This window comes from Schizophyllum commune (assembly GCF_000143185.2).
Source record: "Schizophyllum commune H4-8 unplaced genomic scaffold SCHCOscaffold_2, whole genome shotgun sequence".
Taxonomy (NCBI): domain Eukaryota; kingdom Fungi; phylum Basidiomycota; class Agaricomycetes; order Agaricales; family Schizophyllaceae; genus Schizophyllum; species Schizophyllum commune.
The window spans coordinates 2,265,459-2,286,327 of NW_026089539.1; the positions used below are offsets into that span (position 1 = coordinate 2,265,459).

The 20,869-nt window shown below is 55.6% G+C and overlaps 9 protein-coding genes across 9 annotated transcripts; 3 read left to right on the top strand and 6 right to left on the bottom strand.

Annotated features, from left to right (window-relative positions):
• Positions 1-97: 97 nt before the first annotated feature.
• SCHCODRAFT_02529670 (uncharacterized protein) lies at positions 98-3,394 on the bottom strand. The gene is made up of 8 exons (XM_003037248.2): positions 3,213-3,394; positions 3,054-3,163; positions 2,583-2,998; positions 1,913-2,533; positions 1,581-1,856; positions 1,144-1,528; positions 654-1,091; positions 98-601 (listed from the first exon to the last, which is right to left on the bottom strand). The coding sequence occupies exons 1-8, from the start codon at positions 3,298-3,300 to the stop codon at positions 230-232; spliced, it is 2,706 nt and encodes a 901-aa protein (XP_003037294.1). The 5' UTR covers positions 3,301-3,394; the 3' UTR covers positions 98-229.
• A 224-nt stretch (positions 3,395-3,618) lies between these two features.
• On the bottom strand, positions 3,619-4,601 carry SCHCODRAFT_02611577 (uncharacterized protein). Its single transcript, XM_003037247.2, has 4 exons — positions 4,256-4,601; positions 4,165-4,205; positions 4,075-4,114; positions 3,619-3,961 (listed from the first exon to the last, which is right to left on the bottom strand). Exons 1-4 carry the CDS (start codon positions 4,557-4,559, stop codon positions 3,915-3,917), a joined length of 432 nt encoding a protein of 143 aa, XP_003037293.2. The 5' UTR covers positions 4,560-4,601; the 3' UTR covers positions 3,619-3,914.
• A 486-nt stretch (positions 4,602-5,087) lies between these two features.
• Positions 5,088-8,282, bottom strand: SCHCODRAFT_02489629 (Pkinase-domain-containing protein; the record flags this gene model as incomplete). The annotated part of the gene is made up of 6 exons (XM_050342912.1): positions 5,088-5,219; positions 5,275-6,978; positions 7,029-7,712; positions 7,762-7,988; positions 8,040-8,115; positions 8,145-8,282. 6 exons carry the CDS (start codon positions 8,280-8,282, stop codon positions 5,088-5,090), a joined length of 2,961 nt encoding a protein of 986 aa, XP_050202289.1.
• Positions 8,283-8,906: 624 nt separating this feature from the next.
• Positions 8,907-10,583, bottom strand: SCHCODRAFT_02611581 (phosphoribosyl pyrophosphokinase). Its single transcript, XM_050344479.1, has 6 exons — positions 10,450-10,583; positions 10,358-10,397; positions 9,997-10,306; positions 9,892-9,947; positions 9,695-9,790; positions 8,907-9,644 (listed from the first exon to the last, which is right to left on the bottom strand). Exons 1-6 carry the CDS (start codon positions 10,481-10,483, stop codon positions 9,218-9,220), a joined length of 963 nt encoding a protein of 320 aa, XP_050202290.1. The 5' UTR covers positions 10,484-10,583; the 3' UTR covers positions 8,907-9,217.
• Positions 10,584-10,706: 123 nt separating this feature from the next.
• Positions 10,707-12,891, top strand: SCHCODRAFT_02611587 (DUF89-domain-containing protein). Its single transcript, XM_050344480.1, has 12 exons — positions 10,707-10,758; positions 10,806-11,024; positions 11,080-11,199; positions 11,251-11,357; positions 11,410-11,694; positions 11,750-11,760; positions 11,817-11,887; positions 11,944-12,272; positions 12,313-12,322; positions 12,389-12,450; positions 12,504-12,633; positions 12,710-12,891. The coding sequence occupies exons 1-12, from the start codon at positions 10,712-10,714 to the stop codon at positions 12,741-12,743; spliced, it is 1,425 nt and encodes a 474-aa protein (XP_050202291.1). The 5' UTR covers positions 10,707-10,711; the 3' UTR covers positions 12,744-12,891.
• A 790-nt stretch (positions 12,892-13,681) lies between these two features.
• Positions 13,682-14,748, bottom strand: SCHCODRAFT_02611593 (uncharacterized protein). Its single transcript, XM_050344481.1, is given in 2 exon segments — positions 13,682-13,882; positions 13,894-14,748. The coding sequence occupies 1 exon segment, from the start codon at positions 14,674-14,676 to the stop codon at positions 13,948-13,950; it is 729 nt and encodes a 242-aa protein (XP_050202292.1). The 5' UTR covers positions 14,677-14,748; the 3' UTR covers positions 13,682-13,882; positions 13,894-13,947.
• Positions 14,749-15,381: 633 nt separating this feature from the next.
• Positions 15,382-16,424, bottom strand: SCHCODRAFT_02663181 (DCP2-domain-containing protein; the record flags this gene model as incomplete). Its single annotated transcript, XM_003037244.2, has 6 exons — positions 15,382-15,513; positions 15,565-15,717; positions 15,767-15,865; positions 15,917-16,124; positions 16,173-16,244; positions 16,294-16,424. 6 exons carry the CDS (start codon positions 16,422-16,424, stop codon positions 15,382-15,384), a joined length of 795 nt encoding a protein of 264 aa, XP_003037290.2.
• Positions 16,425-16,559: 135 nt separating this feature from the next.
• On the top strand, positions 16,560-17,149 carry SCHCODRAFT_02611594 (uncharacterized protein). The gene has a single exon (XM_050344482.1). It carries the CDS (start codon positions 16,574-16,576, stop codon positions 16,808-16,810), a length of 237 nt encoding a protein of 78 aa, XP_050202293.1. The 5' UTR covers positions 16,560-16,573; the 3' UTR covers positions 16,811-17,149.
• A 323-nt stretch (positions 17,150-17,472) lies between these two features.
• On the top strand, positions 17,473-20,275 carry SCHCODRAFT_02684490 (uncharacterized protein). Its single transcript, XM_050346769.1, has 8 exons — positions 17,473-17,725; positions 17,781-18,008; positions 18,059-18,241; positions 18,293-18,798; positions 18,852-18,897; positions 18,952-19,088; positions 19,140-19,534; positions 19,581-20,275. The coding sequence occupies exons 1-8, from the start codon at positions 17,513-17,515 to the stop codon at positions 19,856-19,858; spliced, it is 1,986 nt and encodes a 661-aa protein (XP_050202294.1). The 5' UTR covers positions 17,473-17,512; the 3' UTR covers positions 19,859-20,275.
• Positions 20,276-20,869: the final 594 nt, after the last annotated feature.

A 20,869-nucleotide genomic window follows, 5' to 3' on the forward strand; every position in this document is an offset into this window, starting at 1 on the left:
GCGATCGGGTCACACGTGGCCAGCACATTGCGGCGCCGGCTGTCTGAATCACAGGACCAAGGATATGGTTGCTCGCACTTTACACGCTCCTCGAGTTCCTCTCACCCTTGACTTATGCTCGAATAATGCATTCCTATTTTACAGTACAGTACAATTACACCGAATGCTTGATGATATTGCCCAATAAATTACATTACTTCGTGCGAGTCCATTTGCAAGTTGCATCCGCCTAATCCATTTCCTCAATCTCAAGGTCATCCTCCCAGTCGTCCACATCCATACCATCTGCGTCGACGTTGCTCGCTGCATGGTTCGGCACGATGACGAGCCTGTTGTGAGGCCCGTCGAAGCGGACCTGCACCGTCTCGCCGTCCCGAACCTGCTCCGACAGGAGCATGACCGACAGCGGGTTGAGCAACTCGCTCTGTATGGCGCGGTTGAGCGGCCGAGCGCCGTATTGTGGCGAGTACCCGACAGACATGAGGTACTGCTTGGCGTCGTCGGCGATGTCGAGCTTGATCTTGCGATCCGCGAGGCGTTGCTCGACTTCCGCAATGCGCAAGTCGACAATCTTGAGGATGTGCTTGCGAGCGAGAGCACGCTGCGTAAAGGTCAGTGCTAAGCTCGAACGGAAATGAGAGAATTGTACTCACGAAGATGACTATTTCGTCGATACGGTTGATGAACTCGGGCGGGAAGTGACCGGATATGGCGCCCATGACGAGCTCACGGACGGCCGGGTTCACTGGACCCTCACCAACGTCGTTGAGGTAGGCGGCACCGAGGTTGGATGTCATGATGATGACGGTATTCTTAAAGTCAACGACGCGGCCTTGGCCGTCGGTGAGACGACCGTCGTCGAGTACTTGAAGGAACAGCGTCACGAACTCCCGGCAGGCCTTCTCGATCTCGTCGATGAGGATGATTGAGTAAGGCTTACGACGGATGTATTCAGTGAGCTGCCCTCCAGAGTCGTGACCGACGTAGCCTGGCGGAGCACCGATGAGACGAGAGATCGAATGCTTCTCAGAGTACTCCGACCCATCGACTCGAATCATAGCATCCGACGAGTCAAACAGGATTTGAGCGAGCTGTCAAGACGAGTCAGGCATCGTTCTAGACTTGTGCAGAGAGCGAACTTACCGTCTTCGCCATCAGGGTCTTGCCCGTCCCGCTGGGACCTGCGAACAAGAAGCTGGCAATGGGACGGTTCTGGTTGGCCAAACCGCTCCTCGACAGGCGAATGGCGTTCGCAACCGCCTTAACGGCGTCAGCCTGTCCGACAACTTCCTTCGCGAGTATTCTCTCCATACGAAGGAGCTTCTCCTTCTCGCTCGACATGAGCCGGGTGACGGGGATGCTGGTCCAACGCGCGACAATCTCCGCAATCTGCTCGGGGGTGACGACGTCGTGACCGACGCCGGCGGCGGCGTCTTCCTCAGCCTTCTTGGCCTCAAGAGCCTCGAGCCTCTTCTGCAGATCAGGAAGAGCGTAGTACTTGATGTCGGACGCAGTCGCAAGATCATATCTGATAAACATGGTCAGTATTGACGATATTGAGAACGGATACAGATACTCACCTTCGCTCAGCATCCTCGACCTTGGCCTTAAGCTCGTCGATGCGCCGGCGAACGTTGTTGATCTCCTCGCCACGCTTCTTCTCGTTCTCGAACTGGGCCTTCAGAGGCTGGAGTTGTTCGTCGACGTCGGCGATAGCCTTGCGCGCAGCCAGGAGGCGCTCTTTGCTCTCGGCATCCTTCTCACGCTCGAGAGCGTGGATCTCAACCTCGAGCTCGAGCTTCCGACGCTGGAGTAGGTCGATAGCTTCGGGTTCCGTCTCGCGCGTTACACGCACGCTGATGGCGTTGGTCAGCAAGCAAACTCAGTGACACATAAGCAGTTGAGGGCTTACCTCGCGCAAGCCTCATCGACTAGGTCGATAGCAGCATCCGGTAGACGTCGTGATGTTAAGTATCGGTGCGCCAAAGTAGCCGCGGAGATGAGAGCGCCATCCATGATGCGGACACCGTGGTGGACCTCATACTTCTCGCGGATGCCTCGAAGGATGTTGATGGTCTCGGAGACGCTAGGTTCGTTGACGATGACCTGAGCGAAGCGACGTTCCAGGGCAGCGTCCGTCTCGATGTACTTGCGGTACTCCGCGAGAGTGGTCGCCCCGATGCAGCGCAGCTTGCCACGGGCGAGAAGAGGCTTGAAGAGGTTGCCAGCATCCATTCCACCACCCTCGCTGCCACGGCCAGCCATGATGAGGTGCAACTCGTCGATGAAGAGGATGACGCCCTGGCCACCGTTCTCCGCAGCCTTCTCGACCTCGTCGAGGACGGACTTGATGCGCTCCTCGTACTCGCCCTTGTACTTGGCGCCGGCCATCAGAGCACCCATGTCCAGTGACCATAACCGAGCGAACAGGCTAGCAGGTACGTCGCGCTTGACGATACGCTGAGCAAGACCTTCAGCAATGGACGTCTTGCCGACACCGGGTTCGCCGATTAAGACTGGGTTGTTCTTCGTCCTATAATGCAATTAGAATACGGCTACCAGACCCAGTACAGGAGACATACCTTCGGCAAAGGATGCGAATGACGCGACGAATCTCGTTGTCACGACCGATGACCGGGTCAATCTTGCCCTCCTCCGCGAGCGCGGTGAGGTCAACAGCGTACTTCTGGAGAGCGTCGAAGCCCTGCTCGGCCGTCTTCGAGTCAACGCGCCTGTTACCGCGCGTCTGCTCGACAGCGGTCTTGATGGTGGCTTCGGTGATACCGTTATCCTTGAGCAGCTGTGCGAATGACGGGTCCTTGACGAGGGCGAGAATGAGATGGTCCTGGGCGATGTACGAGTCGTGCATGGTCTTCTGCAACGACTGTGCTTCGCGAAGGACCTTGAGAGCAGCGGAGCTCAACGTCGTCTCATCGGGCGGTGGGCTTTGCGTGGGTAACCGCACGATGAGCTTCTGAACGGAGCGCTTGAAGGTCGTCTGAAAGGAATGCGTCAGAACAAGAAGACATCGATGAGACATGCATCCTACTCACCGGATCGCCTCCGGCCTTCTCGATGATTGACGTGAACAGAGAATGATTGCCAGTGTTGCCTTCACCAGCGCCTTCGTTCAGCAACGCGAACGCGATATGCGCTGGGTGGACTGTAATCGGTGTTAGCGACGTACGACAAGTGAGGGGCTTCCTTCGTACCTTGAGCGTTAGCATAGTCCTTGGCAAGCTGGATAGCAGCTGCCAGGGTCTCCTGGGTCTTGTCGGTGAATTCGAAGTTGGAAGTCATGACGGTTCGTAAGGGAGAAAGTCTATGAGAGGCTGTCTCGTTTCCCGCGGGGTTTTATACGAGCAGCCTCCCTCGAACTTTCGCGACATTTCTTAGGATGGCATGAAGCTCGAGCCCTTTGGCCGTGACGTCACAAAGGTAATTGCCTACCGGAACAACCGGGTCGGTTCTCCGAACGTTCTGGTATTTCCAAGCGCCGACGAGAGTGGTCGGGAAAGAACCGGAAACAGGACAGGGCAGCCCCCTGAGGGTCAGCTGGAAAGCATTCACGAACAATCGCGACGAGCGTAGGATAGACGAGTGGGACCTAGATGCACGCTAACTGCAACGACTGCAATGAAGGGGTGGACAGACTCAGGCGAACAACCAATTATTGGAACATGCCTCGCTGCTATTCTGCAAAATACGGCGGAAGTAGGCTTGGAAGCGCTGAATTCGCACATCTTATGAACATGTAGGCTTCCTGCCGGCGCAGCAGGACATGACCATACACGATGAGAGGCAGACCATAGCAAGGGTTGCATGCACAGTGGACTGTCGCTTGGTCATTGAGGTTCTCGAGATGATAATAGCTCTACACGGAGCGAGGTCCTCCACGTCCACGGCCGGCTGCCTCAGTGATGGTGGTGGTGGTCCGGGTCCTGCTGGAAACGGATGCCGCTGCGTAGTCCATTAGCAAAGCGAATAGACATAGACAATGATAGACGTACCAGTATCTGTGAAGAGAATGGAAAATTGACGACGATGAGCAATATTCCAAACGTCGAGACTCGAAGCAACAAACATACCCGCATGCTCTTGGACCAGGTTGATCCTGAGTTAACGTGTTAGAAGGTAGCATAGCGCCAAAGGTGAGCGACATACCAAGTTGATGAAAATCTTGGGATGACCAAGTGGGCCAGAGCCTGTACATTGATCAGTATGGGGAGCGTCTTCAGATGTCCTAATTACGCACCACCGTCGCAAACGGCCTTCCTGCCCTGTACCAGTCGAATGGGCTCCTCCGCGATCAACTGCATAGCGCTCAGAGGTGCTGGCTGTGTTTCCATAACGATCTGCTCAAAGCGAGGGCTCGAGGCTGGCTTGGGACGAGGGGCCTGACTGGTCGACCAGGTAGCGACATAGTTCGGGGCCTGAGGAGGGTGCGATGAAGCAAGACGAGCTTCCTGGACATTCGCCTTGGCCGGGGGCGCCGTCGTGGAGTTCAGGCGTGCGCCAAAGGGCTTGGGAATGCGCGACAGGGCGCGGCGGGCCAGCATCGCGAATGTGGTTGGAACTTGAAGGTCGCTTGTCACGCAGGCGTCCGCCGTCGTGTTCCACAATCGGGACGTTTTTCTCACGGTATCCTCCCGGACGAGGTCATCCTCGAGCTGAAGCGCTCGGTAGTCCGTCCAAAGTCCTTTGAATGCCTTATGTATCCTAAGATCCAGCTCCTGTACAAGTCGGTAAGCGTAAAAATACATTTAGTCTGTCTACACCTACGTCCGCTCCCGACAGGACAGTGAACTATCGACAACTAAAGCGAAGTAAAGTAAGAACAAAGAAAGAGGAAAGGACAAAATATGCGACTTGGAATGCGAGCGCACAAGAACATCATTACGAGTAACTTGGGCATTGACTCGATGCTACCACCTGGGTCCGAGGCAAAGGATGACCGTAATATGCATGCGATGGGTAATATGGGAAATAAGGGAATGAATGTGCGATGCTTGAGAAGACAGAACGAGAAAGCCAAACGAATGTGTGTATAAGCGACTAGTCCACGCATTGACATAGGTCAACAGCAATCAAGAGTTGCCGTGTGGCGATGAGAGCGACATTGGAGAGGGCGGCGCATCTCCACCGGCGACAGCTTCTAGATGCGAGAATGGCGGCAGGGGTTGTGGTGATGCGGACATGCGTTGGTCAGGCAAAGGCGACTGCGTTGTCACTTTCGTCAGCTAACATGCACTCACGATTGGCAGGCGTACTCACAACTTTGAAGATGGGATTGATCGCGGATTTGGGTGCCTCGTTCATATGCCCGTGGTACTCGTAAGGGCTGTATTGTCCGTTCGGGTGGAGGTGTGTAAAATCTGCAGGGAGGGATATGAAAGATGGTGCATGATCTCGCCGCAGCGACAGGCCGTCCTGTGGTTGCTGGACCCAAGACGCGCGAGACGGCGAAGGCGATAGCGAAGGCGACAATGAGAGCATCTGCATGGGGGGAGGGGATACCGTTCCAGGAAGTGTCGCCATGGACGCTTGCGTGCGAAAATCGTTCGCAAGTTGACCTTCCAACGATAGTGAATGGGATGACCTTGCCGATTGAGGGAAGTCGTCCGACGTCCGGACAGAAGAGGCAGTAGACTGGGTCATCTGCCGGATTTCGAACAGGCTAGGTCGATTGCGCAGCTGCGAGGGTCCCGGGTCGCTGCCCACCGAGGCAAACGATATCGCAGATACGCAACCGATGCTGTGGACGTCGGATGAAGACATCGAATGCTGATCGTCGATGTCGAATTCGCGGCGGCGAGCCTTGAAATGTCTCTCCGTCTCCCGCCGCCACTCGGGAATTTGGACCTTCTCGAAGCGACCTGCCGCAGCGTTCACTGTGCTAGGTGCCTTCGACTCGCCGGGGGTCTTCTTGCGTACCGGCCCTGCGCCCTGACGGTTCTTGTCCGCTATATTCCCGTACGCGCCAGGCTGCCAATCAATATCGGCACCGGGCTTCTGCTGGAGCGCCTGGTTTCGCTTCTGCATGACCGCGCGAGCCTGCTCCCTCTGCATCTTCTCAGCCAGGAGCCGACGTTGACGATCAGCTTCCTTCTGCAAGCGCTCCGCCTCCTTCTTGTTGATCTTCTTGACATCAGCGGGATGAAGGGAGGCCTCGCGTACGGGCGACGGCTCGCGCAGAGAGCGGCTGTCCGAGCTAGACGACTGCGTGCGCTTGAGCGATGGTGTGGACATCGACGCGATGCCTTCATCGACTGGTGGTAGCGCATGCTGATGGTGCTTGTCGCTGCCAAACATGCCGAGACCCCACTTCGAGCGCTTGCCACCGAATCCCAATGAGCCGAACTTGCCGAGCTTGTTCGCGGGCTGAGAGACGTCCTGAACCGGTATCTCCTGTTCCGCAGAGCCTCGGGCAGGGAACTCTGGCGCGACAGGAGAGCTGAGAATCTCCATAGGCTGAGCGTACTCCGCCTGCGGTGTAACGTCCATGTTGTAGTCGGAGATTCCTGGAGGGTGTATGCGCTCGCCACTCCAGACGGAAGAAGCAGCGGCAGGCCTGCCGCGGACTTCCTCTCGAATGATATCGGAGGAGTTCGAGGGCTGTTGATACATCCGTCCATCCTGTGTATAGTCGGAGGCTTTGCTCGATGATGATAGCGATGTCGAAGATGGGTAGAACGCAGAACGATGGGAAGTCGTTGCGTCGGGAATGCGGGAGGGGTGTATGCGGGTAGCGGGGTGAGAGTAAGCGCCGTTGGTAACAGGAAGCGGCGTCAGTACTTGCAAGCCTGGCGGGAAGGGGATGTTGTTTCGTGGCGTTGTCTCGAGGAGGTATGGGTGTGTAAGGCACTGGTAGCTGGTCAGGCGACGATCTGGGTCGTATCTCAAGAGGTCCCGGATGCAATCAACGAGCGACGTGGGCACGGACTTGTCGAACAACTGGCGGATGTCTCTAGGTTGTATCTGCAAACTTGCGTCAGAGCGAGCCATGGCTGCGTGAGGTATGGACGCACCTTAGGAAACATGAAGCCCACGGCCTTCGCCATCTTGATGCCGCGCGGCCACGCGCCGCCTCCGATGAGGTTCCCCGCGTTATCGACGCCGTACGAGTCGCTGGGATCGCCGAGTATCTCGCATATCCTAGCCACCTGATCGACCTGGTCCGCGCCAGGGAAGAGCGGACGTAGGTTGACTAGTTCTGTCATGATGGTCCCCAGGGCCCACATGTCGACCGGATTGGAGTAATCCCTGCTCATCAACAGCACCTCCGGCGCACGGTACCATCTAGTGGATACGTATTCCGTGTACGGGGGTTTGCTGTTGGTTTCTCTCGCCAAACCGAAATCAGCCAACTTGATGATGGCAACAACGTCCTTCTCCGGGGGTGCATTCGGCGGCGCTACGGGTGAGAGCGTGTTGTAGTCGAAGAGTCCTGTCGTCGTCACGAGGACATTCTCCGGCTTCATGTCGCGGTGGAAGTATCCCGCTGCATGGATGTGGTGCAGTCCGGCGCATATTTGCCTGAAGATGGAGGATACGAGCCCGCCAGCAAGTGCCCGCCCCTTCCTGGCCTTGATGAGATGATAGAGATTGCCCTCCATGGACTCGAACACGAAGTAGAGCTCCTTTGTGTCGGGCATGAGGAAGAAGTCGTAGAGGGGTATGATGTTCGGGTGAAAAGGTATAGCGCGCAAGGACTAAGGGTAAGGTTAGGCGCGCCATAATCGCCTTGTAGACGGAACGCACCTGCAACTCCTTCAGTCTCTGGCATTCGTCCCAGCCTCCCTCCCAGCGCTTCTTCATTCTCTTCACAGCTACCAAGCGCTTGCCATTCCACTCCGGTCTGGCTCCTCCAGCCTGCATGGGGGATAACGGCGTATTCGGGGGTAGCGTCCCATGCCAATCACACAACCAGACCGTACCAAAGGATCCGTCTCCCAGAACTTTGAGCGGTGTGTACGTCCGTATAGAGCCTGAAATCTGCTTCAGCAATGGTTTAGTCAACAACCAGGCCAATGCCATACTTGATTGGGAGGAGCCGACGACAAGGCGGTCGTTCTCAATGTGGACCGAGGGGACGCCGACGACTTTGACGGGTTGCTTGGGAGCCGCATTCGCCTGCGACGGACGTTGCTGGTGTGTTTGCGGCGGGTGCTGCTGCTGATGCTGGGGATGGGGATGCTGGTGACTCGGCTGCTGCTGCTGCTGCTGGGCGTGATGGCCATTGGGCAGTGCGTAGGTGCCATTGGGGACGACGCGAGGGTCATAGTGATTATGGCCTTGTTGGACATGAGTTGAGGTAGCGTACATGATACGCCTGGCATTGCCCAGGACCAGGAATACTGGGTTAGCGGAATTTTACAACTCGACTGGGTGGACCGGAGGCTAGAGGGTGAACATAAGATAATAAGGGCGGCAGCAGGGGGCAAGGAGCGGGAGCGAGGCAGCAAATGAGCTCGACGGCCGGGGCGGGGGCGTCGGGCGACGCGGTGAGCAGAGCAGCAGCGACAACGACTTGGTCGACGAGCGAAAGCGTCGGATGCAGAGGGGACAGATCGCGGCGAATTCGAGGAGCACGTGGCAGACCGGCTTCTTCTTCCGGCTGTAAACCAGCTCGCGCAACGCAACTTGTTCGCAAGAACAAAAGCGCTTCTCTTACGCCGGTGCCATCCAGAACGCACGCATCGTAATCGGCTACCCTATCAATTTAGCCCGCGGCGGCATGCTCGTTCTGAAACCGCCCCCGTGTCCACACCGCGCCGACTGAGGAATACTCTAGCGCCCAAGCAGCATTTCACGGGAGACGTCGACTCCCAGTAGGCCGCCCGCACGCTCCGGTCCAGCGGGCGCTCTGCCTCCCATCACAACCATTGCCGGGCTCGCAAGCCTCTCGCCTGCCTGGACTGATGAACGATAGCTTCGAAGCTTGATGCGGGTGGCTCAAACGAGACCCAGCATCAAATCCTTCATTCATCGCCCTTCTTTTCGGCCACCGACCTCAGATGGATGAATCCGCTGCGAGCCGGCCGTCGAACCGATCCACGCTAGAACCGCGCGTCGGACAAAGAAGTCTCCAGCCTGGGTTCAGGCTACATGCCCGACAGAGACCATTGAACGACCGGTATGGCTGGTACGACGGAAGCGGTTGTGCAGAGGTACAACAGCGAACAAGTACACGTACATACTACATTCACGTCCGAGTCTAATACGGTACTTCGTGGAACAACTTCGAGACACTCTCGCCGTAGTGACTCCTCCTGATCACCTCCCCCAGCACGATACCGATGTCGATGACTTCGATTTTGGAGCATTTTGCCTTGTTCTCCGCCTGTGGAAGCGTGTTCGTGACGATTAACTTCTCGAGCGTACTGTCTTGGATCGTCTGCAAAGCGTTGCCGCTGAGGATTCCGTGCGTAACAATCGCATAGCACTTCGCTGCTCCCGCTTCGGCAAGATGCTGCGCCGCCAGACACAAGGTTCCACAAGTGTCCGCCATGTCGTCCACCAGGATGGCTGTCTTGTCGCGCACATGACCTACGAGCACCATGCGCGAAACTTCATTCGCCTTCTTGCGTTCTTTATGGAAGAGCGCAAATTCGACTCCAAGTCGATCCGCGATTGACGTAGCTCTGCAAGTTGATTGAGTAGGAGACCTTCAGACTTATCCGACTGGATGTACCGCTTGGCACCTCCCGCATCCGGGGAGACAATTACAATGTCATCGAGGTTGAAGTTGGAGCGGATGTAGAGGATAGCGGACGGCTCCGCGTAGAGCTCGAAGCATGTTGGTGTTATCTCAATACGTGAAGATGCTGGCAACTTACACTGCGACGGAGTATGTCAGAGAGCGGCTGAAGCCGTGCACGCAGCACTCACTTGTCTACCGGGACATCGAAGAAACCCTGTATTTGGGACGCATGCAAATCCATGGTCTGGAGGGAATGTAAGATCAGCAAGCCTACTGAGAATATGGATACGCACGACGACGTGATCGCAGCCCGCTCTCTGGAGCATATTAGCCACCAGTTTCGCTGTGATCGGGGCGCGACTCTTGTCCTTCTTGTCTTGTCGAGCGTAAGGGAAGAGGGGGAGGACGGCGGTGATGCGCTTCGCGCTGGCAATCTTGCATGCATGGATCATGATACACATTTCCATGAGCGCAGTATTGACGGCGCCGCAGCCGGTGTTGATGATATAGACATCGTCTTCACGCACGGACTCGCCAATGTGCACTTCGGTTTCGCCGATGCCGCTGCGTGTGATCTCTGCTGTAGAGAGGGGCAAACCGAGGCTAATGGATCTTCGTCAGTGCACTGTGTAGACACGACGAACATAGACGCACCGTCGTGCAATGATTCCCGCTAGCTCTGGATGACTGGTACCTGCGAGAGGCGCTCAGAGGACCGAGTATGCGGCAGTATGAGGTGGGCTAACCAGAGAATATCTTGATTCCGCCGCCGTTCAGCATGTTGGTGAGGTATACAGCAAGAAGAGTAGGATGGGATGGTGTGAGGTGTATAGAAGAGTACTAGGGTAGGTCCATGGAAAGCGGATGGAATGAAGAGCCTGAGGTAGACAGCGACAGAGCCACAGGCGGCGATAATCAAAAATTTGTGGCGACTTCCTCCCACGATAGCGGTGGCCAATGCCGATAGTCGGTGATGTGATCCCACTGCCATTGTTCTCTGAGCATACAATGGCTTTCACTCCTCCGCCTCCTTACGACCCCACGGACAAGAACGGGTGGGAATAAACATCGCTCTTGTCCGTTCTCTTGCTGAGTTGATCAGCTTCTCTTACAAGACTGTGAATACCCGATGGCCGGTTATCCTGACGGGCATCATCGACACGCTGTGTAATGTCAACCACGAGCTGCACGTACAAGCCTCTGCTGCGAACACGAGCGAGGATGTCGCGAAGCAGGCAAAAGAAAGGATCAGTCAGGGAAAGTCCGTCATCGAGAAGATCAGCAAGTTGAAGTACGAGATGGCCCGCGACAAGGAGCTTGAGTACGTTCAGTACTGGTCACATATGCTCAATATATCTTCGCTCATATAATAACAGACTCCTTTCCGAGGATGGAGAACCTCATGTTGGGCTATACAATGCGCAACTAGAAGCGCTCAGGCAGGAGGGAAAGCACACCTGGTACACGGCACCGTGGCTCTTTGCAGAGTGCTACCTGTTCGTCCAATGATTGGCCTATGATCATACAGCTGATCGACGCTCTTGCAGATATCGTTTTCTTCGCAACTACTTCGTCACTTCGGGATTGCGTGACTATGACCCGTTCTTCAAGCAGAAGATAGATACATTCGCTAAGAGCTCAGTTGCCATCCTGCGTAAGTCTATTGGAAGGTCGGACTTGGCCGTGGACCCTCACATCTCTCTCAGAGCTCACCTCAACGCTTCACACTCTCGAGTCTTCTCCTACGACGGATTCAGCCGGTCTTGAGGTTCTCTTCAAAGAAATGATACAAATGTGTCTTTGGGGCAACGCGACCGACCTTTCCCTTCTGACCCACCTCACGGTCGAGGACATCTCGCGTCTTCAGTCTGTGGGGCGTGAGGAGCAAGAGAAGCGCTCCCAGTTCATCTTGCGCGACGATCAGCGCGCGATCTGGCGTCGACTCCAGAACATGGGTGACAAAAAACGCATTGACTTTGTCTTGGATAATGGTATGTGCTGTAGTACTTCCTGATCACCGTGCTGCTGACCTCGTCGTGATGACAGCTGGTTTCGAGGTGAGTGAGGTCAGGTCTGGCAGCACCGGTCCTAATAACTGTTTGCGCGTCGTCAGGTCTTCACTGACCTGGTTTTCGCGGACTTCCTCGTCACATACACCCCTTACGTGAACAAGGTGGTCTTCCAGTGCATACAGTCTACATCCATTCGTCACCGACTTTCTTCTTACTCGAGCGTTGCAGCCCTAAACTGATCCCTTGGTTCGTCTCTGACGTGACGCCCCCTGACTTCAATGCGGCTATCGAGGCGCTGACCCGAGCGGACTTCTTCCCCTCGTCGCAAGCTAGCGAGGTCGGAGCTGTACAGCAGGTCGTTTCACGCTGGAAGAAGTATCTGGCGGACGGTACATTCTCGCTAAGCGTCCCTTTGGACACACCCCTAGGGGGAGGCGGCGAGAAGGGGAGCAAGGCCGAATTTTGGACTTCGCCTCACCCATACTGGAATATGGTGTCAGAGGCGCCTGCACTTTGGCGGGAGCTGCACGAGGAGAGTGGAATGGTCTTCTTCAAGGTCCGTAGCTTGATTCCTGCGCATATTTATGATCTTCTTACGTGACTTCAGGGTGACCTCAAGTACGTTTCCACCTGGCACTTGGCCTGCGTGACTATCCTTACCTTCACCTCTCAGCTACCGCAAGCTTACTGGAGACGTGAAATGGCCAGCTTCCACGCCGTTCGAGACCGCCCTTGGCACGTGCAGCCCTCTGCGTTAAAGAGGCTTCAGAATGCTAAACGAGCGTTAGGACCCTTGGCCGGTACTATTCCTGTGGCCGCTTTGCGCACCAACAAGGCGGATGTAATAGTCGGTCTTCCTGAGGACGTAGCCGCCCGGCTCGACAAGGCTGAAGGTATCAAATGGCGTACAGACGGGAGGTGAGCAAACCCCATATGCAATTTTCTTCTCTCTCTGTTGAAATTGTTTTGCTTCATGATGCTCATTGCCATGCAGGTATGCAGTTGTAGAGATGTATGACCGTGTGTAATTGTGCACTTTTGCTTCGCTTAGTGCCACCATGATACGACCAAGCCTACCACGCTAAATATACAAGACCCGATCATGTACTTCTGTATAGACTGTGACGCTATTTTGCAAGACGCAAGGCGATGATTTGCGTGTCCGTGGTTAGCCACGTCTTCCGGTGGACATGAGGCAGGCCACAAGGAAGGATACGTTGCTCGCTCGACACGATCGACTACGCCACTGGGCGAAGCCGAACTCCCGTGCGGCTGGTACGATCCTGCTCATTCGCGCCACAGGGTGCACCATCACCACACCTGGGTCTCAATATTCCCTGGCGCATACTGCAGGAATATCGTAAGCCAATTTTGTATAAGCGAAGCATAAAGGCGACGCGTGGATCGTGGTCTTACGGGTGGCATATTGATCGGTACGGCCTCCGATTGGCTGGGCCTCGATATGCCCTTTCAATCGACCCGCGGTCTCTATCGAAAGCTGATTCAGAATATTCCCTCGATGAACGTGCAGTAAGCGCAGGGGAATATCGAATCCCAGGTGTGGTGCATCGCGGCCAAAAGGGACGGTCACCTCTGGCAACGGGGGAACAACATAGCACGTCTTCATATGAGGCTAGGACATGGTCGCGCCTCTTGAGCCGGCCGCATGTATTTATTGAGTATTCGCAACTCATACAGTCAATGTTCGAGTCTTCATGGAAAGATACCGTATGTCAAGGATATGCAGCGTCCATAGGAGACACTATGTACAGAACGACACAATCAACGGAAAGAGCGATGCTGAGATATTGTACGTAGTGAGGCCAAGAGTAGAAAGATATAGCACCCGACGTAGATAGCGGACTGAACAAGCACGTAGACGCATGCTGCCGCAGAGGTCTTGGCATGGCCAACAGGAGGATGCGTAATATATACCGACTTCGACAGCGATGGCTTATAACACAGAGATGGTAGAGGTGCGATAATGATAACTGACGGGGAAGAGAATGCGACTATGCAGATGATATGCCAACGAGCGAGCGACGACGGTGGCCTGATGCCGGCTGAGACGATCGTGAAGGGGATAGGTGAATGGTGACGAGTGCGTTCACAGTCCGCACCGCCTGAACAACGTCCATGTCGACATGCTCGGCTCGACCTCACCGACGGGATGAACACAAGCGGCAAGTTCATCGATCTTTGCTAGATCGCTATGCTGAATACCGCTGAGCCTCAGAGCATCCTGCTGACCGAAGGTGCAGGACCACCGTTCAGGATCGACAGCAGAGGGTTCGCCGTGCTCGGAGCGGGTGAGACCACGCTACCTGCCGCGTAGCTCATTGCCATGGGCGAAGGAAGCGTGGAGGTCGACGAAGCATGGGACGCAGGGGGAGGCGGGAACACATAAGGCTGCGCGAGGGGATGGCCTCCTTGCTGCATCGATGCCGTGGGCGGGTACGAAGGACGATGTCCGAGATACGGCGGCTGTCGCGACAAGTACGGTGTCGCCAATGATTCTGCACGAGAGGGAGGAAGCCCCCCGCTTGTGCCGTTCATGATCGACAGGAGCTGGCTCTGGCTCATGCTCTGCGTGCCAGCAGGGTGGAGAGCAGCATTGGGCGCTCCATGACGGAACGACTGGCTCGTCTGCGCGCGTACTTGCGCGAGATCCATGCTCATATCGATTGGGTGACGCGGCTGAGGCTGAACGGTGGAAACGTAGGGCGAAGCCGATCGCTGGGCTTGAGATAAAGCATAAGGATGCGCCTGGGCGTGGGCCATATAAGGCGAGTGATGTGGCGCTGGGGTAGCTGTCGGGCCGGCGGCTGACGAGTAGAGCAGTGAGCTCGCGGCGCCCATCCCAGTCATGGACGATTGCATCGAAGGACCATGCAGTGGGGCCTGCGCCGGAACTGAAGTCGAGAGAGGTGGCGGTGCTGGCGTCATGCGAGCGGCGACCATGCGAGCGGATTCGTCGGCCACGCTTTCCAGCAATGCCAATTGCTTGAGCCGTTTGGCAGTCACGACTTCAGTCGCTGAAGCCCGACTGAGATACGGAGATATGTCCGCGAGATTGTTCGTCCGACGAGGGTTCGCAGACACTGTTGTCGCGGATGTGCTGACGGCAGGAGACGCAGGCTGCGCAGGGCGCTGAGGTACTGGGGTGGGTGCGGACACTGGCAATGTCTCTGAGCGTCCAGAAGACGGCTCGGGCGAAGTCCGTGCAGTGTGTGACTCTGCGATGCGAGGCGAAGGTGTGGCGGAAGACGTCGACAAGGCTTGCGTCTTGTTCTCCGCAGACCCAAGCACGGCCGCGATGATTCCGGCTTTCCTATCGTCTGCCGTAGTCTGGCCATTTGCGGGCAACGCGGGAGCTGCCTTGGGGCTGCCATTCCCGAGCATGAGACCTTGTAGAAGACGGTTAAGGTCATTCGACTGGTCGGTGTTGGCAATCCGCGGTTCAGCGGGCGGTGGCTGTTGAGGAGGGGTTTGTGGATCGACGTATTCACCTCCCGAGTCTTGCGAGCTTGATTCGGGAGATACCTCTTTCTGAAGGCCAGCAGCAGTGGCATAGGGATAATGTGGACTGGGTTGAACGATGGGTCGTGCAGCTTTCCTTGACCGAGGTTGAGCATTGATGTACCTCTTTAAGTGACTGGCGGATTATCAGCACATGAGAGGCACAAAGAGCGGATACACGCACGAGTTGAACTGCTGCGTCAAGTAGAACTTCTTCGGATTCGCAGGCGAGTTCTTTCTCCACCCAGGGAGGTCTGTAAGTCTAAACCACTTGATATCCTATACGCGTCATTAGCATGATCGGAGGTTATGCGATAACCTGGATCATACCCCAATCTCCTTCCTTGTTCTTGTCTCGAACGGAAAGTCCTCTGGCACACCAGGCACCACGAACAATGCGACTTGCTGACCGCGGACGTTGATCTCGCAACAAGAATGTTTATCCACCTCTGACGTTATGTCGTAGCCCGTCTCTTCGAGAACCTTGATCGTCCTTTAGTCGCTGCAGGAGTCGGACAGCAGCGTGGCTCACCTCGCGTATTGCACAGTCCAGGGTGGGCTCCGTTTCGTTGATCTTGCCTTTGGGATAACTCCAAGCCGAGTTCTGCTTCCACCCTTTCACCAATACGCACTGGGGGGATGAATGTGAGGCTTGGTAACGCACGTTAGCCAAACGACGTACTTTGTCCATGCTGCTGTTGAGCATGATAGCGCCACAGACGGGGACTTGTGTCTTGTACGCCAGAAACTTCTTGTACGCCTCCTCATGTTGGCCACTCCATTGTTGCAGAGCCTCGCATTCGTGGAAGAGCATATGAGAGAACTTCTTCAGATGAAGCGAGGGAAGAGAGGGGTTCTGTTCGCGGATGAAGTCCTCATAGTACCAATGACTGTCAATGGTCAGAAAGGTGGCGATAGCTGCAATGGCCAGGACGCACGCTTGCTCCACTTGAAAGGATACCCGTTCCAAGGACTCCAGCTCATCTGGCGGCAAGTTGAGAATAAAGCGACTACAGGGATATCAGCGATCCGGAAAGGCGGTGGCAGACGACGCCCTACCTCGATAGATCTTCTATAACATCTTCGTGCGTAGCATAACGATTCGGGATGTGGGGTGCGTTGGGGGGTAAGGATGACGCCTGTGCGGCCATGACTACAGGGGAAGACGATGTCGATGAGCCTGAGCTCATAGGTATGGCGAGGGAGCGTGATAGCCGAAAGCCACAGTGAGAGAGTGAAGGCGCTGGTCAAGTTGATAAAATAGGTCCGGCCTCCGCTCTGTCCATTTCGGGCCGCAGTAAACACATACAAACAAAGACGGTCCTTGCACACTGTTCCCATGGTCAGGACCATCATCGGCTCTCTCTGCTCAGTCAAATTCACCACCTTCGCATCGACGCTACTGAACATGCAACGGTTTTGCCTCACGTCGGCTACCGCGCGCCCGGCGCCGCGTCTGGCACTTTCAGCGTCAAGTACGAAATCGACACGAATATCTGCAGCGCTAGGCATGGGTAGCCCTGATAAGGGTTCTCACATGTGCAGTGCCATGGTCGCTACCTTGTCTTCTCTATAACTTCCCCACTTTACCCCGCTCGCGCTCATTTATCGACTGTTGCTCTACGTGCGCTCCGACCTATGCATATACCTCCCTCTACTCCTGATTGTATCCACGCAGTCTGTCATCCCTTCTGTTCCTCTGCGCATGATGAACAACTTTCTCGACCTCGCCCACCATCTTACTTTGACCTCTTTAGGCTACCGGTGTTTGGCTAAACCTGGCCACCACTCGCCACACTTCCTTTCCGCGCTCAAAGCCTCCATCCCGTTTGCCTTCAGCTCGTAGGCGCACCCCATCGGTTGTACTTGAATAGCATGCGGATAAGAATATAGGAACGTCGTCGATGTCCCTGACACAGTGACAGTGCTTCACTATTTACTGGCGCGCAGTTGCGCGCACGAAGACAAGTCTGCGTCCGGTAAAATATGTCTTCAGAGGTACACTTGCGCTCTTAACTGGGCTTCAAGTCGAGCTCGAGCGATGTCGTGGCCTTGGTCCCTAAGATACAGTATAATCTAGTGTATAATCTGGTGCAGAGCGAACTTGCAGTGTGCACTCGATGTGGGGCAAATCCGGGGTTCGAACAGGCACGTCGGCTTACCCATTATGGACCGGCGTTCGGTGCGAGGCGCCGGGGCAGGCGCCGTCAGTGCGATGTTGGTGTGATGACATCGAGTTGCAGCCTGGCGCGCATCTCCCACCTTTGCACGCGCGACGATGACCACGACAGCACCAGATCTACATGTCTACTCGGCCAGCAATCCCTCTACCGTCAGTCTGGGCATACCAGCTGCGTACTCAGAGGAGGACCTGCTATACCCGGACGATCCCGCCGGCGATGAGGACACCGAGGAGAATCTCCCCGAGGAGGAGCTCCGTCGTATATACGATGACGAGGAAGTGGAAAGATTCCTGCATCTGTTCTCAACCGTAAGTGTCAGCATTCTCCGTGTGCAGGCGCCTCAATAGTAACTGTTGCTTGCAGTACGTGACCGAAGTACGCTTGACTGCGCCGCCAACGGAAGCCCTGAGTGAGGCCAACCGACAAGCTACTTCATCCTCCTTGGGGTCTGCTAGTACTACTGAGGGCGGAGAGTGGGTGGACATTCGCAATGATGTACCGCCGCCACTGCCTCCCCGCCGCCCCAAGCGAGCTGACTCATTGGCGGAAGTATACTACCAAAGTGTTTCTCTATCAGAATTCATTGCGAACGTAAGTGAATCTACATCTCAAAGACAACGCATCACTCAAATACTCTCAAGCGATATATTGTGCCTCTCTTGCCTGAGGAACCCGTCGTACCGCCTGCCTTTACTCTCGGCCGGTTCCGATTGACTGTGCAGCGCCTGTTCCTTGCGGTTCGCCCTATATATCTGCCATTCTTGACAAAATTGTACCGCCTAGCTACGTGGAAAGATCCTGGTCGAAGTCTTGCCTTTTGTCTGGTACGTGAAGCCCTTGAACGTACGTCTCGGAGGACTGATCTTCGCGACTAGCTCTTCTGGTTTCTGTGGTTACAGGATTTGCTCTTGCCCGCTCTTATCCTGCGTATCCTATACGCGCTTGTGCGGCGTCGTATCTTCCCGTACCCGACCCTCGACGAGCTACGCGAGCGCCGGCAAGAAGTCCAGCGCGCCGACATCTTCAGCGCCGAGGTATCGAAGTCTTTGACCGCGTCGTCCAGATCTGGCGTGAAGGAGGTCTGGAGGCTATTCCGCGTATACAACAAAACGCGGAAGGAGCTCTTGAAGTCGAGATCATCTTCGGGACACAGCGGGGAGGGAAAGGAGCGAGAGCATGGGAAGAGTCGAAGTGTTACCGATTTACTGGGCGAAGTCAGCGGCCGGACATCTGGTGGCGCTGCTCCTGAAGAGGTCGAGCAAGCGGATATGGCCGATGAGAATGAGATGGTGGCTGACGAGACGCCGGAGGAACAGGATCTGAAGCGTTTGGGCTTGCACATTCTCAGCGACATTGCGGACTTGCACGAACGGGTTAAGAAGTACGTGCAGCATGATACCGTCTGCGTTCCTGGTCAACTGAACGTCCGCACAGCCTCTTTATTTGGCGCAGGCCCGAAGCCTCATACAGATACGGCGTGGTGAGTACGGAGGTTTTCTGCAATTTTGCGCCATGTTAACTTGAACGTCTCCAGCTGTTAGTGCTCCTCTTCGTGTTCACCTTGGTCGTGCCTACGAAGTACATCGTCAAAGGTGTCTACGCCTGCCTGGGATTCCTGTTTTGGCATGTCATCCCTGTCATCGACGCCATGTCAATCCGGGATAGACAGCGGTAAGCTCGCGACCTATGTCACTAAGTCATAACATCTGATCAACCTACTAGGATGCCACCTATCCTCGCCGACATTCCCACAGACGCTGACTTTGCCATGGAGCTCATCTCGAAGCGCGTGGCTGCCGGTCAAGACCTGAGGAGAAGCCATCATAAGGCGAAGAAAGCGAAACACCCAGCTTACTCACGGTCAGAGGTTTCCCTCGCGTCTACGTCCCCGCGCTCGCGCGGCTCGCCGGATCCGAGCCATGACAAGGAGCAAAAGGCGTCGGGGGTGGACTGGCAGAAGTGGGGACAGCGTGCCGCTATTGGCAAGGCATGGGCAGAGGATCCTAAGCGTCTTTTCGCTAAGAAGGCGGGAGGTCTGGGCTGGCCGCCTTCACCGGCTGTCGTTCCAGGACCGCCGTTAGCAGTTGCTCAACCTGAGGCGGAGCTGGAGTCGCATGGTAAGTGTCCATCGATATACGCGTATCTTAACTCACAGTCCTCCAGCGTACCCGGCACATCACTCGACGGGGCCTGGTTTATTGACCATCTCGCCCGTTGTGCTGCAGTTTACACCGTTCCTGTCGACCACGCCGAAGCTTTCAATTGCAATGAAAGACCTGCGCGGTGTCAAGAAGACTGGGCTCCTCAAAGGGCTGACATTACGGTACAGCGATGGGTCACAAGTCAAGGAAGAGAAATTCCCTTGGGTCGGTGGTCGAGAGGAGCTGTTTGCGCGCTTGATAGGGCCTGATAGGACGAGGTGGCTGAAGCCACTACAATAGAAGATGGAGTCGCGAAGGGCGAGGTCCTATTGACCCTTTGACGCGGTGCGATTCCATTGTTGTACATTATTCGCGCTGGTTCATAGGAGTCCGCCCTCATACTGGCTCAGTCGACTCAGGTCACGACGACCATTGGGCTGATGGTGGCACCGCGCTGTGGTGGGGCGGAACGTCGGATTAGAAGGCAGGCATGTTCGCATTTCATGCGCGCCGGGACCTCCTATTCCAGTGGTGGTGGGCATCCGCGGCTTCCGAGCCGGTCAGTTTGGCTTTATTTGTTTTCCATCAAAGCTCGAATTCCATGGTCAGCTTAGCGGCGTCGGATGTCGGTCATTTTGGCTTCTCGGATGCGACGGGATGTAGGTCTGATCATGAGATCTCACTCTCGACGAGAGGGTTTGTGAAAATACGTTCTCTGGCTCGACTTAGAGTCAATAACACAAGATGTAGATGAGATATCCACTATCGCTCTCGTCAAAGGGTTCAAAGTGGGCTAAAACTAGATGCCTGAAAGCTGCAAGCCGTCGGAGGCACCCCGAAGAACGGGGCTAACTCGAGAAGGTTGGCTCGCTACCTGCCTGATCAGGCAGGTGTCACACGAATGTATCACGTGTTGAACCGTGACTCGGCTTTGGTCGTGCGCATTTCTCGCCGAGTAGAAGCTCCAATGAGCTGCTTTACTCACATAAAGTGTCTATAGACCGTAGATAAGTCATCTCAAGTATTGGCAAGATGTCCGCTCCCATATAAGGAGCTGCCCTACTTGGCCTGCACAATGATTGGGCTCTGCATTCATTTCCTCGCCTCAGAATCTGGCCAAAAGTCACAGACATGCTCAAAATGGTTGAATACATCGATTCACCGCTATACTTGGAGAATTCAGGACCCTCGCCCACTCATAGCAGACAGACCGCCTTTGCACCGGTTACTATCAAGTTACCGGTCCGATCACTGACCGGCCGGCATCCTTCGGATGCCCACCACCAATTCCAGTTCGAGCGTTCTTGCTTC

Excerpts from the sequence above, each read along its gene's own strand:
- SCHCODRAFT_02529670 (XM_003037248.2), bottom strand. The coding sequence starts at position 3,300 with ATGACTTCCAACTTCGAATTCACCGACAAGACCCAGGAGACCCTGGCA. Across the intron at positions 3,164-3,212 it reads GGACTATGCTAACGCTCAAG|TCCACCCAGCGCATATCGCG; the intron begins GTACGAAGGAAG and ends CACCGATTACAG. Across the intron at positions 2,534-2,582 it reads ATTCGCATCCTTTGCCGAAG|GACGAAGAACAACCCAGTCT; the intron begins GTATGTCTCCTG and ends ATTGCATTATAG.
- SCHCODRAFT_02611577 (XM_003037247.2), bottom strand. The coding sequence starts at position 4,559 with ATGCTGGCCCGCCGCGCCCTGTCGCGCATTCCCAAGCCCTTTGGCGCA. Across the intron at positions 4,115-4,164 it reads CCAAGATTTTCATCAACTTG|GATCAACCTGGTCCAAGAGC; the intron begins GTATGTCGCTCA and ends ACGTTAACTCAG. Across the intron at positions 3,962-4,074 it reads ATGCGGGTATGTTTGTTGCT|GCGGCATCCGTTTCCAGCAG; the intron begins TCGAGTCTCGAC and ends ATGGACTACGCA.
- SCHCODRAFT_02611581 (XM_050344479.1), bottom strand. The coding sequence starts at position 10,483 with ATGCTGAACGGCGGCGGAATCAAGATATTCTCTG. Across the intron at positions 10,307-10,357 it reads GCGGGAATCATTGCACGACG|CCTCGGTTTGCCCCTCTCTA; the intron begins GTGCGTCTATGT and ends AAGATCCATTAG. Across the intron at positions 9,791-9,891 it reads TTCGATGTCCCGGTAGACAA|GCTCTACGCGGAGCCGTCCG; the intron begins GTGAGTGCTGCG and ends AACATGCTTCGA.
- SCHCODRAFT_02611587 (XM_050344480.1), top strand. The coding sequence starts at position 10,712 with ATGGCTTTCACTCCTCCGCCTCCTTACGACCCCACGGACAAGAACGG. Across the intron at positions 11,358-11,409 it reads GAGCTCAGTTGCCATCCTGC|AGCTCACCTCAACGCTTCAC; the intron begins GTAAGTCTATTG and ends CATCTCTCTCAG. Across the intron at positions 11,888-11,943 it reads GTGAACAAGGTGGTCTTCCA|CCCTAAACTGATCCCTTGGT; the intron begins GTGCATACAGTC and ends CGAGCGTTGCAG.
- SCHCODRAFT_02611593 (XM_050344481.1), bottom strand. The coding sequence starts at position 14,676 with ATGGTCGCCGCTCGCATGACGCCAGCACCGCCACCTCTCTCGACTTCA.
- SCHCODRAFT_02611594 (XM_050344482.1), top strand. The coding sequence starts at position 16,574 with ATGGTCAGGACCATCATCGGCTCTCTCTGCTCAGTCAAATTCACCACC.
- SCHCODRAFT_02684490 (XM_050346769.1), top strand. The coding sequence starts at position 17,513 with ATGACCACGACAGCACCAGATCTACATGTCTACTCGGCCAGCAATCCC. Across the intron at positions 18,799-18,851 it reads TTGCACGAACGGGTTAAGAA|CCTCTTTATTTGGCGCAGGC; the intron begins GTACGTGCAGCA and ends ACGTCCGCACAG. Across the intron at positions 19,089-19,139 it reads TCAATCCGGGATAGACAGCG|GATGCCACCTATCCTCGCCG; the intron begins GTAAGCTCGCGA and ends TCAACCTACTAG.